General features: G+C 45.5%; 1 protein-coding gene across 1 annotated transcript in view; it reads right to left on the bottom strand.

Annotated features, from left to right (window-relative positions):
- The window catches only part of JADE3 (jade family PHD finger 3), a 225,772-nt gene that overhangs the window by 67,970 nt on the left and 142,912 nt on the right, over nucleotides 1-14,890 (bottom strand). The window contains exon 3 of the mRNA XM_086934199.1: nucleotides 13,106-13,188. Within this exon, the coding sequence (XP_086790325.1) occupies nucleotides 13,106-13,188 (83 nt within the window). The remainder of the gene's footprint in view (nucleotides 1-13,105; nucleotides 13,189-14,890) is intronic.

Raw genomic sequence — 14,890 nt, 5'->3', positions numbered from 1 at the left:
GAATCTTAGGCTCTGCATTTAATAAAGAGATGGGCCTATAAGAGGCACATTTAGTCTTTGGTTTCCCTTCTTTATGAATAACCACTATAGAGGCCACTCTCTGGTCATACGGTAAACTCCCTTCCTCCCGGGCTTCTACAAACATATCCCTAAGATAGGGTGCTATCTTATCAGGTCCTAGTTTATTTAGTTCAATCGTGAGACCATTAGGGCCTAATGCCTTACCCGAATTCAAGGCGCGTATTGCCAGGGCAACCTCATCCGCCGTGAGGGCACTGTCCATGTAGTCATGATCTTCCTCCGTTAAGCCAGGGAGTTGGATATCCCGCAACAACATGTGGGAGTCTTCCAATGCCAATACATTTAACGCCCACAAATTTGAGACCTATTGCATTTAAAATGCTTGTTTTCTATTATTTTGAGCCAAATGCTTGCAAGAATTTTAAAACCGATACACATCAGCTAGCAAAACCTATTGGCTTTGGCAATTGTATTGCCTGCACAGTCAAGCTGCACCTACATATTGGTTGCACGAGTTAACTGTTACAACTAGCTATGTCACTGCCTGGCGCTGTGCAGTTCAGCCAATGGAGCACATATCTTAAGCTCCAGTCCAGCCAATGACCCACACATCTTGAGCAGCAGTTCAGCCAATGAAGCACACATCTTGAGGTGCAGTTCAGCGAACGGAGCAGTATTGAACTGCACTCGAGCCAATGAATCACACATCTTGAGCAGCAGTTCAGCCAATGGAACACATTTCTTGAGCGGCAGACCTGCCAATGAAGCACATATCTTGATCTGCAGTCCAGCCAATGGAGCACACAAATCTTGAGCTGCAGTCCACTTAATTTAAATGCTTTAAGAAATGAGTGCATGCTACCAAATCTCTTACTGTGCATCAGCAGACTCTAGCACCGTCAACACTCCAGGGCAGTCAGTCCTGCTGGTCAGAGCCTGCTTTATTTAGTTTTATAATATATAGACTAGGTCAAATGTCGGAATTCTTTGTTCTGCTGGGTAGCCTGAATAGCTTCTACTCATAACCATGAGTGAGCTCTTGACACTCCCCACTGAAACTCCAGATTGCTTTCTTGTCAGTCTCAGTGAGTTAGCGCCTGACTTCAACTTATTAAGGAGCGTCTGCATGAGCTCTAACCATAGGCAAGTTCTTGACATTATCCATAAGAAAGGCCCTGACTTCTCTCTTGATGATCCTCAACTTGAAAGCGCTCCTGGACATTCTTGAACTTTCTGCAACTCCGAGAACTCATCAGTGAGCTGCTGTACGTCCCACTCCGTCAATGAGCTTCTGACTGTCTCTTACACTGAGACAGACGGTGACTGTTTCCAGTTCCCTGAGCCAACACCTGAACCACACCCAAAACTGGACCCTGGATTGGGCGCAGCAGTGCATGCTGGGTTCATCAGGAGCGGTGGTGCACATCTGTGTTGATGGCACAGCACTACGCAGTGAGAGAAGTCTCAACAGTCCAAAGGGAGAGTGCTAATCCAGTATAGCAGATAACTACAGTCCTAGCAAAGAGACCACTGTCACAGCAATGACTGAATCCGTTGGGTGTCAGGAGTACTGGATTCAGCAGCAGCATTTTTTTTCAACACAAACTAACCAACAGGTACATCTGTAAATATGCCTACGATCATGAAAGTGTATTCTTTTTTCTATAGGCATGTTTCAATAAAATTACAGTTAAAAATACCCAGGCAGCGTTTGAAATGTCATCTTCCAGCAGCTTTGAGAAACGTTTCAGCCAAAGATGGCCAGACTTCGGCCTAGTATGGTCAGCTACAACCGAATACAGCAGCCAAGCGCCTGCCCTCTTATTCTCCCTAGAACGCACAGAGCAGTTTTTACACATTTAGATATACCGAAATCAGAGACGCTCTCAGCACCATTGCAGCACCGAGATTTATTCTCTGGGAATTGGAGAAAAAAAGTTGTCTTTTTTGGTTTGTTTCCCTTGTAGAAAATATTTAAAAGCAAACCATACTCTGCAACATAAAGCCACACAGAGTTGACTTGCACTACAAAGCTATAGGTGTAAATGGATGCACCTATACAGCATCCATTTGTACCATTCAAACATCAGAAAAGCAGGTTTTCGTTGCATCGGTGTTGTCTTCTGGTAGTCACCTGCAGATCCTAGGTGCATCTTTCAATCCAAGTTCACAGCCCTATAGGTTCATCCATTTGGCAACTCGCCCCCTTACAAGGGTTGAGAAGTGAAGGGGGACTCAGTCAAGGCAAGTTCAAGTCTACAGTCAAGGTCAGGCATTGTATTCTATCAATCTTCTTAAGAAAGGCCATAATGATATTCTAAACCCTAGTGGTTTCAGTCTACTGCAGCGTTTAAACCCCCCCCCCCCCCCCCCGCATCGAAGTAACCCGCTCAAGAGCCTCTCCCATCTACCATATACTAGCAGCAAGGCCAGGCACTGCCAATAAAACAGTGTCCCCATGCTAGAACACCAAGTCATATTTCTTGGGTACTACACTTACTGTTGATCAGCTTTACCTTGGGTGGCAAAAATCGGAGGCGCCCAGAAAAATATTTTGCATGGGCTCTACACCATTTTTGTGTGCAAAGAATTAATGCATTCCAACGCCTTGATATTTATTTCCTGAAAAGACATTTAGCTCACTGCTGTCCAAGACCATCAAAAATGTGACATTTGCAGGTGGATAAGTATTCTGTTTGGATCTTTTACAAATCCTCCGCCTCTCTTGGAACACTTTGGAATAGAGGCACTGTGAGAAAGTGTACTGAGCCTCTGAATAGGGCCACATTTCAGACAGGGTCTGGTGGCACAGTGAACCAATGCATCGAGTCCAAAAACCTACGCTTCACTTCATGGCCATAAGTTAGTATCAACGTGGGACCACTCAGCCTTCCACGCCTTAAATTGTAATTTTTCATGTTGCACAAATAATTTAGGTTCACTTACTTTTGCATATGCATGTGCTTGTAAGGTTGGTATTTCATGCATTAGATGCATTTGGTAGAGATCAGATCATATATTTTAAAGTCTTGATTACGTAACAGTATGTTTGATTCAGAGTTAATTCTATGTGGTACTCGCGATTCTTTTTAGGACAGTTACCACTGAGGAAGGCCAGCTTGCCCGAAATGCATTGGGTTTATACCATCTATGTTGCAGTATACAGAATGGTGAATTCCCATGTGTTATGAAGAAAAGCCTGTATAGGCACTCACTAAACTTGAGGTAGAAATAAGGGACCATGAAAACGTATAGTTTAAATAGGTTTACTCAAAGAATAAACTGGATTTAAAAAAATGGAAGAAACTGTTCAAATTTTATTGGACTGTCCATTTAATTTCACCGGCTGTGCATCCTGCGCTTGGGGGACATGATGAGGCTCCAGCTTCTATGTCCAATTTAACACACATGGAGGGAGTGTGTTCTAGGTCTACACGCCTTAAACACTGCCTTTTGAGCAAAACATAACTTTATTGAAGACAATTGCAATTTGGTGTTCATTCTACCATTTTTGATATATAATGGGAAGAACCAGGTTATAAACTTACCTTAACGGCAAGCATAGACAGTTTTAGAGGATGGGTGCCTGGCTGGCAAGATGACATCACAAGCTTTGGAAGGGAGATCAAAACCCCTTGACTGTTGCAGCTCAATCTACAGGCATGAAGGTGGAGCATGAGCAGGTTTGGGTGCAGAACCATGCCCTGTTGCTGCAACAGGGGGTACTACAAAAGGGGCAGCCTGACCGGAAAACAGATCCTCAGGAGTTCGGGATACCATACTCACTGTGCCCAATCCGCAGCCACTAGCATGCCTTGGTTCCAGTGGATCCTGATTTTCTTGAGAACTCTGGAAAGGTATCGTATCAGCAGAAAAGCGTAGAGGAGCCCAGCGTTTCACTTGAGGTGAACAATTCTCAGAGTAAGAGCCGCTTTAGAAATGCCAAAGCATGGAAATGCTGACATTGCACGTTCTTGGCAGTGGTGAACAGATCGAGCTACGGTTCTCCCCATTCTTGGATGAAACCCTGTGACACCTCCGGACGTAGCCATCTTTTGTGATCAGCAAGGCAGGGACAGCTGAGTTTGTGCGTCCTTGAGTTCAATGACCCTACCAGGTGCTGTACGACTAGGAAGAGGTCTCGGTGTTCCAGCCAAGTAAAGAAGCGCAGAGGCCACCCAGCCCGGTTTGCTGTAATGCAACACAGCAGTGGTGTTGTCTGTTAACACCTAGATGGAAGGAAGGCTTTCAAAGGCAAGTGAATAGCCCTTCACTCCAACAAACTTATGTGAATCAGAGACCCCGCCAGAGAGTCCTCGGACCTCCACTTCTCGCAGATGGCAGCAGCAAGCCAGGAGAGACGCATCTGTCACCACTGTGAACTCTTCTGGGTGGGGACGGGAGAGGGTATGCTGCAGACCCAACTGCGGCTCGTCAGCCACCACTGCAGATCTTTTGCAGCTCTTTCCGAGATCTGGACCATGTTGGAAAGATTTCCCTGATGTGTATGATCCTACTGCAGAGCCTGCATATGCCATCAGGCATACTTTATCAACAGGATGCCATGAGACCCAGAGGCCCCAAGTCAGTCTCTCCGAAATCTAGGATAGAGGCCGAACATCAGAATCATAGCAGGTGCAAAGGACTGCCTTTGAAATCGGGTGAATAAAGAAATCCAATGGAATCTGGCAGTGGCCCTGCTCTCACAAAAATGCTTGAGTGCTGCATCAGCCTTATTGCCAAACCAGCAGCAGCCATCGAAGGGCATGTCAATCAGTAATGATTGGAGTCCACAGAGAACCCAGAGGACCAAAACCTGACGTGACGATGCAGCACCACTGTAGAAGCCATGGTTCCACCCAGGGAGTCTGTGGGGTCTAGTCCACACCAGTTGGCAAGCTTTGCCGCGACCCTGCTATTCATCAAAGCTTGGTTGAGGGTGGCGCAACTCTTTTCGGGCAGAATGGGAAGCAGCTGCACAACTCAGTCCCACAATGCATGGGAATATCAGCCTAAGAGGCATGCAGTGTTCACCGACTGCAAGGCAAGACTGGGTGAAGAGAATATGCATTTCCCAAAGGTGTCCTGCCTTTGGGATTCCTTATCCGGTGGAGTGGAAGGGAACGCTCTTTGGTTTACCTTCGCTTGTGAGTTCTGCCCCACCAAGCGCCCAAAAGAGTGGTGCTGGGATAGGAAGGCTGGGTCTCCTGGAGACAGACATCTGCCTGTGACAATCCCTGCGAGGCTTGAACCCTGAAAGTTTTGCAGAGGACATGTACTTAGAAGACTGGATGCGAAAGTTAAAAATTGACAAAAAGTCAAAAACGGTTGGTCACAAAATGACCAAAGTAGGTCTCCAGATCCGCGCCGTTGGCACGTAATAATGAAACTGATGTAAGCACACCAGGGTGGCAGCTAAGGGAGTACCACAACATCACTTATGACTTGGACAACACAAGCTGAACGACGACACCTACTGCCGCGCAAAGGTACTCAAGATTTTCTGGACCCAGTCTGATGATTGGGAAACATTTTAAATGAAAGTAATCTGTGGTTATATTTGAAAGTTTGGTTGGGGTGCACGTAATCACAAAAGAGTCCAAGAAAAGTAATGTTTATGTGCAAAAAGTGTCTTGTTTATTCAAATTCTTTTGTTTTTCAAAGAGTTCCACATTTGTTAACATACATCAGCCAACGCGTTTCTCTCCCTCACTGGGAGCTTCCTCAGGGCAATTGGATTCATGACGAGCCTTCAGAATTGAAAGTGCTTGTAGTGGATGGGAAATCTGAGCGGACGTAAGTGTTCTTTGCCCGGGTATGGGTAGGTGTCAACCTGCCGAGGTCTTTGGCTCTGCGTTTTTCTATTGCCTTTTAGATCGTGCAGAGATACGTATTTCTTCACAGGCAACAGTTCGTCAATTCCTTTTGTTCGAGGTCAGTCTTCTATGAGTGACTGACAGCAAAATTTATTCAAGAGAAGTCAGTTCTTGATTACAAGGGATCCAAAATAATGCCGCTTCGTAATTCGTCCTATGCATGCATAGGTTGTCACCAACCCGGTCCCATATATACGAACCGGGTTTCAGGATCAAAGAGTCTTCCGAGCGGGGTGTCGTGTGGTAACGTCAGGGACCCGCGTTCTGTGGTTATAAGTGTCTATATGAAACCATATTTACTAGCCATTGTTAGACACGGAGGAAAGGATTATGCTTTACTTTCTCCACTTGTTTCTCCAGCAGCACCTATCAATTGTAGTCACAAACTACATTTCACATGGAATTCTGGGGTGGGGGTTAAACCCAACAGTCTCATAACCAATCATCATTCTTCTTTGCATTGAAGAGGCTCCTTTACTTCCCATGTCCCCCCCCCCCCCTTTCTTCACACAGCAGCTGCTGTGGACTCCAAACTCCTTCCACTGCTTTTGACCATTCCCTATGAGAAAACCAAGTAATGCAAAGAAATGTATTATATATAGAGGATTATGACATTTAGTTGAACACTTACTACACACCAGCGAGGCCATGTCCACCACTGGTTTAAAATAAAACCTTTTGACGGTCGAATCAGCCGACCAGTCAGCTGCATTCATAGTATCTTTCAGCCTCACTCCAAATGAGAAAGCCGTAGCTGCTGTGGAGGCCCTGGCTGATGGGACCTAAATTATATACATTAATGCCAGCTTCCAGCACCAAGTTGGAGTGATGAGCACTATATTAGTCTTGGGTCCGTGGACCAGAGCTGAGGTTTTTGTAATCATTGCGAATGGCAGTAATGCATACCAAATTCTACTCACCACAGTCCAGAAGGAAAGCATCCATGGCTGCAGTTCACAGGTGAGGCCTCCAGCTGATGTATCTCAACCTCGAAACCCAGTTGTGATGCAAAGAAGTCCAATGAAAACTATCCTTATCTGTTTTTGATCCTCCTGAAAAGTGCTGAAACCAGCTTCCAGGGACCTCAGTCCTGTAGATGTCTGGAATGCCATTCCACCACTACATTTTTCACTCCTGTTCGGTATTCTGCAGCCACTGCTATGGGGCTTTTAAGGTAGAAACACCAAAATTCCTTGCCCAGTTGGACTTCATTCCTTTCAAATGGGTGATGTAGTGAACTGCTGTCCAACTTCAACAGAACGCAAAGCTGGGCCTTTTCCTCTGGCCAGCATTCAACTGCAAAGGAACCTGTCAAGAGCTCCAGGCAGTTCATATGGAGTCCAAGTTCTTCTTCTGACCACTATCTTCCTGGTAGGTAGATCTCCACATCTTACACCTGATCCCAGCCTGTTGGTGTCTGATTCTATCACCAGCTTAGGTTTCAGCCAAAAAGGTCTCTCCCGTTCCAAGCCTCACAGTGAACTTACCACCAGCAGATCTCTTTCTTGGCGTCTTCCAACATGGTTAATGATTCAGAGTAAGATAATACCATTTTGAGGAGCACCACCTCTGAAGTGTCCTTTAGTGCAGTGGTCCCGTGAAGATGGCCTGGATTAATGATAACAAACGGCTGCCTGTTCTTGCAATCTGTTGTAATAGGATTCTGGGCTTGAACAAGGCCTTTTTAAGCTCTCGTGTCATTGCTATTTTCTTCATCGAAGACCATCTATGATGAACCAGATGAAGGTGGTCTCTTGAGAAGGGGTCATCACTAAGTTCTTGCTGTTAATGACCAAACCCAACCAATCCAACAAGGCAACTCCCGTCTGAAGGGGACTCACAAGACTCATACAGCAATGATCATCATGTTATGTTATGTAGATTTGTATGGCACCGCTTATCACCGGGTAGGGTATCCAGGTGTTCGAGCAGGCGCATAGGCATTCGAATAAGGATGTCCGCTTCTGCAGGGATTCAAGAAGCGATGAGGAGGCCCTGATGTTTGGAGGTAGGTCATTCCAGGTTTTGGGTGCGTTGTCGGAGAATGCTAGACCCCCAGTTCTTCTTCTGAAGATATGAGCAATTTGCCTTTCGTCTAATCTGCTACATTGACCAAGCAGCTGGAAGGTGGTGGTGGTGGTGGACTGGTCTGATAGCGATAGGGTTATTTAGGTGTCACCAGGGTAGGAAATTATGTAGATGCCATGTTTTCTGATGATGTGATCGAGAACAGAGTCAAGTAAATGTTGAACAGGGTACGGCCTAGCGATGAACCCTGGGGGACTCTGCAGAATAGGTTCTTCTGTACTGACGTATAGGTTGGTAGTTTGACTCGCTAAGTTCTTCCAGTGAGGAAGAAGCATATCCAGTTGAGGGCCGGTTCTTGGATGCCTTTGTTATGCAGTCTTCTGATGAGGGTGTAGTGTGATACGGTGTCGAAAGCAGCGGAGAGGTCAAGTAGAATACTAGATTTTTTTCCAGGGTCCAGTATTGTGCAGATTTCGTCTGTGGCCACGATGACTATTGTTTCTGTGCTGTGGTTGCGCTAAAAACCTGACTGAGTGCGGTCAAGTACATTGTGGAGTTCGAGGTGGGTGGCGAGTTGTTTGTTACTTGTTTTCTGTATCACTTTGGCTGGGTACAGGAGAAGGGAGAAGGGTCAAAACTTGCTCAGCTCGGTGGGGTCGGCCAATGTTTTTTCGAGTGCATGGACTTCTGCATGTTCGCAGTCTTTGGGGAAAGTGGCTAATTTGATGGAGAGCTGATGTGGGTGGGGATTTTGCGGATCTGTGATCCTCCCAAGCAGTAAATGTGATGAGGGCAGGGGTTCATTGGGGTTCCTGAGTGGGCTATTTTCAGGATTTCTCTGGTGCCTTCCTCGAGGAGTACATTCCAGTCACTTAGAAGTGTGTATTGTTTGCCATTATTTGAAGTTGCTGTAAATGTTTTCGTTTCTGATGTGAAATAAGTTGGATAGATTGTTGCAGAGTTCTTGTGATGATTCTGGCTGCAGTCTCTGTGGTGGTAAACTCCTTGACAATTAGGAAGAGCTGTTTGCAGATGTTAGAGATTGCTTCGATAAATTCAGTTAGGGTTTTTCTCTTGGTGTTTCTCAGGAGATGGTGATAGTGCCTGAGTGCAGTCTTCCAGGTGGTTCTGGCGTGCGCATCGGAGTTGGATCTCCATTTTCTTTCTAGCCGTCTGCATTGGGGTTTGGATTCCGCAGGTTGTCTGTATACCAGCTTACCTGTTTGTTAGTTCTTTTAGGTCTGTCACGTTTGATGAGTACGAGTGTGGAGTGAGTCTTCCCAGTTCTTGATCCATTGGTTGAAGTTGGTGATGTCCTTGTCTAAGTTGTTGGTGGTGTTGGGGTGGGTTGGTCTGTTTCAAGGGCATTTCACCAGTTCGCCTCGTACTTTGTTCAAGTTCAGACTGGGCAGGTGATGCAGGTGGCTGCATTCGCTTGTGGTGTAGAGATCTGGAAGTATATGATGGTGTGATCTGTCCATATGAGTGGTGAGGCGGAGTTCTACTTGATTTTGATGCCAGTGGCGAAGATCGGATCCAGAGTGTGTCCTGTGATATGTGTTGGGTCTGTGACAAGCTGGGAGAGTCCGATGCTATTCAGGCTCTTGAGGAGGTCTGAGGAGCAGGTATCTAAAGTCTGCAAAAGGGAAATTGAGGTCGCCAAGTAGCATGAAGTCCTTGGAGCTGATGGTGAAGAGAGCGACGAGGTTGCTGCGGTCCAGGTGGTCCCTATGCTAAGGATCCTTTCAAGGCAAAGCTGTATGTTTGCAGACAGAAGTGCATGTGTTCCATGAAGGAGGTGTTTGTGGTGCATTTGATGGTGTCCTCGGAAATAATTGCAAGTCCTCTTCCTTGTCTGTGAAGGCAGTCTTGGCATGCGATCCAGTAGCCTGCCAGAATGGCCACTGCGATGTCTGGAATCGATGCTCAGTTGATACAGATTTTCGTAAGGAAGGTTCGGTCTGGCATGCTGTTGCTGAGAAGATCGCAGATTTCAGTGGCGTGTTTGCAGAGCGAGCGGTTGTTGAGAAGCATTCATGCGAGCGATTGCTGAGATGCTGGTGTGGTGAGTGGTTATAGTCCAAGTGGACGGAGGAGTAGTTGCATGTAGGATCGTGTGCTGGCGTTTCACTGCAGACGAAGCGGCAGTGGGTGCAGGTAAAATGTCTTATTGTGGTGGCAGCCTGGGTCAAGCAATTGGAGGGTTGATCTGACCAGGGTTTGGTGCACTGGGTGTGGTCCAGGTACGAGCGAGTGCAGATGGGCTTGCCTTTGGACGGTTCCATAGCAGTCTCATTAAGTAGGTCCTGGGAGGAAGAGGGCTACTGTGGGTGGGAAGAGGAAGAAAGATAGCGCAAGAAGCAGGTAAGGAGCGGGGGAGGCAGGAAAAGTGTGGGGGAGAGGTGATGGGGCCTGAGGGAACAAACAGGGCAAGAGAAAAAGCGGCACAAAGAGAAGCAGCACAAAAGCAAAAAAAAGGGAAAGTGAGAAAATGAAAGAAAGGCACACAAGGGGTAAGAGCACAAAGAAAGGCACAAAAGTGGAAGCAGGTGGTGAAAAGAGCAGAAAGCAGGAGAAGCGCTAAAAAGTTGAAATAGAGATGCACTGAAGGAAAAAAAGAGTAAAAAGCTGAGAAAGCCACTGAGAAGTGAGAAAAGTGGCACTAAAGCAAGAAAAGAGCAGAAAACAAACAAAAGATGCTCTAAAGAGAGGGCACAAAAAGTGGAGAGAAGCAGACAACAGGTGCAGGTGAGAGAATGAGAGAAGGGCATGAGAGAGGCGAGAGGTGGCAGAAGGAGCTAGGCACGGGCCTCGAGGCACAAGCGTGGGTTCAAAAGGGCCCAAAGTAGTTGGAGGATCAGTCCCAGGTAAGTGGGTGGGAGCTGGGCCTAGGCCTTGAATATCATCTAGATAGAGAAGACAAATTCCTTATACTCAGAGTGCCAACAACAATGGTTTCAGAAACTTTGTAAAGCGCCACAGTGCTCAGGAAACTCCTAAGGGAAGAGTCTTGAGTTTGAACATTCAGTGTCTCCAGATGGACTGCAGAAATCGGTGGTGCTGTGTAAAAATAGAACTATGAGGAATGCATCCTTGAGGTCTAAGAGTACCCAGTACCCCCAGTCATAAGATGTCCTTAAGGAGGTGAATGTCTCCCATTGTGAAGGGAAAGACCAGCTACTCACTGAATTCTTTCAGATTGATCACTGGATGCTGTCCCGTGAATGCTTTTCAAAAAGGAAAAGATTGCTTATGAAGCCCAGTGGGAGCAGAAAGGGTCAGGAAATTGCATACCAATCTATTTGCAGGGACTGTGGTGGGGAATGACCTGTCTGCATTGGTGAGCCGTAGAATTCTATGTTGAACCTGTGGTTCTCAGGATTGTCTCTCATGAGTTTGGCCATAAAGATCCTAGGTGACAAGTCAGGGAGCCTAGGAAGTTCTACGGTCCCACAGCAGCATTCATGGTCTTCTGTCCAATTGAGAGGCTCAGGCCAGCATGATGTTAGGTGCCTTAATCTATTCTTCAAAGGCACAACTGCAACAGACATACACCTGCATACAGAGGCATCAACCTCTTGCAAAACAGAATCATCCCAAGGGATGTACTCCATACTCTTCCTTCTCCATGTAAGCAGGGCTGTGCCCTTGCATTTTCCAATGATCTAGGACACAGATTTACCACTGAGGGAACCAGAACCTATAAAAGAGCCACGGACCGAGCAAATTGATAAGGGGAACTGTGACTGGGACCTTGTACCCTCTGTTCTGCAATGGGCAAGGGCCTAGGCCATTGCCCAGCCATTATGAGCTAGGAGGCACTCAACGCACATACAGGCCACAATCAGGGCGTCCTGCTCCAAGTCCACCAGGAACTTCAAAAGTCTTCCGTAGTTTAGGCAATATTTATTTTTATTCCCCTACTACTCCAGTTGTGGAACCAGAGTCGTCGTCCTCTTCCTTCCCAAGTGAGAAAAGCCACAAGTGCCAGGAACGGAGGAGTGACAAGCTCAGTGTTCCACTGCTGCGCTCGTGCACTTGTGGACTCTGTCGGTTGGAGGACCACACTGTAGAACCATTGCAGACCCACTGACAGTAATGCTGCACAGGGACTGGGAAGGACCTGACGCAGGGATCGCCATGCCGGGAAGATCGTAGACACGGAGGCATTAGCCTGAAAAGAAATGTTTTTATTGAAGAACTTTATTTTTATATGAACAATGTACCAATCATGAAACAGGAACCTTGGATGTGACTTAATCCACTTAGCCTTGAAAAAGCCCCGGCGCAAATCGCCAAGAGGGGCGAAACACGTGTCGGCTGTCCTTGTTGTTTGATAAAAAATAAAGATACCTTGCTGCAAACGGAATTGTCTCTGGTCCTCATATTATGAGCTGAAAGAAAACGGATATTAATCCTGGCAAACAAAATCAATTTTATGTGGAGATCACACTTACAACTTCCAGAATCTGTTTCCCCAAACCTGAAGCCCAAGAGGTCCAGAGCTTCGAGTGTGTCTCCATCCACCAACTAACCTCACTTATCTAAGTGTTGTTTAAAGCCTAGAAATCCTTGGGCCTCTGCTACCTTATCCACAAGCTCAGTGTTCCACTGCTGCGCTCGTGCACTTGTGGACTCTGTCGGTTGGAGGACCACACTGTAGAACCATTGCAGACCCACTGACAGTAATGCTGCACAGGGACTGGGAAGCCGGCCCTGTAGAAAACTGCGAGTGGAAAATATACCAAATGAATTTAGCAAGTAGTCTTTCAAAACAATCTTTCTGTTACGTAAATTCCCAATCAAACCACATTGTTCAAAGAGTACTTGTGTGTTACCGGAGCAGCGAGTAAAGAGAGCGTACGTACAAGAAGGCAAGAAGCCTCTTTATTGATAGAAGTATGAGGATTGGTTATGCGACTGCTGGGTATCCCTCCACCCACTCCCACCACCAAGCCCAAAGGAAATGAAGTTTGTGAAAAAATGTCATGTTAGAATAAACAGAGAAAGAAAAGCATATTTTTTGCCTCCGGGTCTTAACCAGAATCACAGTGCGTAATCACAAAAGCTCCTTCTGACACTTCTGACATGGTTGGCATCCAAATGACTGACGATCAAACATAACCTCAAGAACTATGGAGCGATGGCAACAGGGACGAGGTAAGTGGGTCTTCGCTCACCTCAGCAGGCTTCTTCTCATCCTTGGTTGCACTTTTCGATTTGCTCCTGTACTTCGAACAGTTGAAAAAAGAAGTGGATGGACCTATAAGCAAGGAGGGGAAAAAAGGAAATTATGGCAAATATTTAATTTCACAGCGAGACACGAGCAGGGACGAAGAGATCGGTCTAAAGATACTGGCTAACAGAGAAGTACAAACAGATAACTATGACATATGATAAATATTTGCCAAAAATGGCACAAGATGGTAAAAACAGGATCGCAGAGTTCCGACCTCAATGTACACGAAGAAGCTCACCTTCACGTAACAGTCAAACGAGTGGTCTTTTGCTAGACTTGCATATTGTCCAAATCACAGTAAATCATTTGAAAGGATATTTGAAAAAAAGATTTGATAAAGATTTCCTACACAGGTAAGTACAACAGTCAATATTTTGTCAACAAAGTTTAAGTCCCATATGCACAGCACAGAAAAAGCAATACTACTGCCAATAAAATCTCAATGAAACATAAATTGAAATGACTTTCCACGAGTCAGACCTTGAATAACATTTACTTTTTTAGATGCATCTAAGGCAGATCTCAAACTATTAGAGAACCTAGCTGAGATTTGCATTCTAGCAGCAGGTTGGGGTTGTAGCTCAACGAGGTCCCCAACGCCTTTTACTTTTAAACCCTTGGGTATCCTTATCTAGCAATCATGGAAAGAGACTCCTCAAATAGCATTCAGGGTGAAGCTTAATTGTACAGTTCAGTAAACAAAAAAGGTTTTTAAAAAGGCGCTAAAACCACATCCATGAGAACGAGTGAAGTGGTGTCCCAAATCAAAGTGTGGCTAGTCAGTAAAAGGAAGTGAAACCCAGCTCCTGGGGTCAGAGCTCCTTCCTTTCAAATACTTTAAACACTGACTTTCTATTTATGAAATACCTACTAAAGTTGGTCATTTCGATTCTCTAAAACCTACATTTTCACCCACAGAAGCAACAGTTTACTCAGTAAAATTAAGGATTTTAAAGTGGCTTTGCCAATCAATATATCTGTCGGCATAAAAATCTTATCGGAGAGACTCTGCTTTAGCCAGGAAGAAGAGCCCCCTTTGGCCATGGTGCTCATCCAACCTTCTTGTACTTTTAGAATACATGTTATTCTACAGTTTATAGAAATGCGGAAGTAAAATGTAGACTGCTGCAGTACTAACTGTGCTGGACAAGACTGATAAAACCTGACTCATTGTGAACAGGACAGCAGACAACTCTGCCCACAGAAAGTACATACTTTTACTCAAAATTACTCAGTTTGAGTCACATCTGGGCTGTAACACAAACAGGTGCGGGCCTGAGCAGTGAGAATGTTTGCTGTGGGAACTATTTTTGCTTTAGACAGAAGGCTATACCGTGGCCTTTGTCTGCCTCTCTTCTCTAGAACAGCTGGTTCAACAGGGACTTTCCTCAAACGGTTCAATATACTTTAAAGATCTCAACACTCACATGATTCAAAGTAAAGCCAGATGGGCAATGAGATGGCCACTTCTCTCAAGAGGTTATATGATGTTACAATGCATTCCGTTGCAACGCACGCCTTTTCCACGCATGCGTTACAACGCAATGCCATTACCACGCATATGGTTTACCACGAAAATGCCTTTACCAGGCATAGTTTAACAACGTTTTTCGTTGTTTAACTATGCATGATATTGGCATTTTCATGTTAAACCGACTGCATGATTGATTATGTTGTTCAAATCTATATATGTTTTTTTAATTATGCCTAACCTAATAAATTATTA

The sequence above is a fragment of the Lissotriton vulgaris genome, chromosome 8 (assembly GCF_964263255.1).
Source record: "Lissotriton vulgaris chromosome 8, aLisVul1.2, whole genome shotgun sequence".
In the NCBI taxonomy this organism is placed as follows: domain Eukaryota; kingdom Metazoa; phylum Chordata; class Amphibia; order Caudata; family Salamandridae; genus Lissotriton; species Lissotriton vulgaris.
The sequence above is the reverse complement of the archived record's forward strand: the minus strand, read 5'-3'. Positions and strand labels throughout refer to the sequence as shown.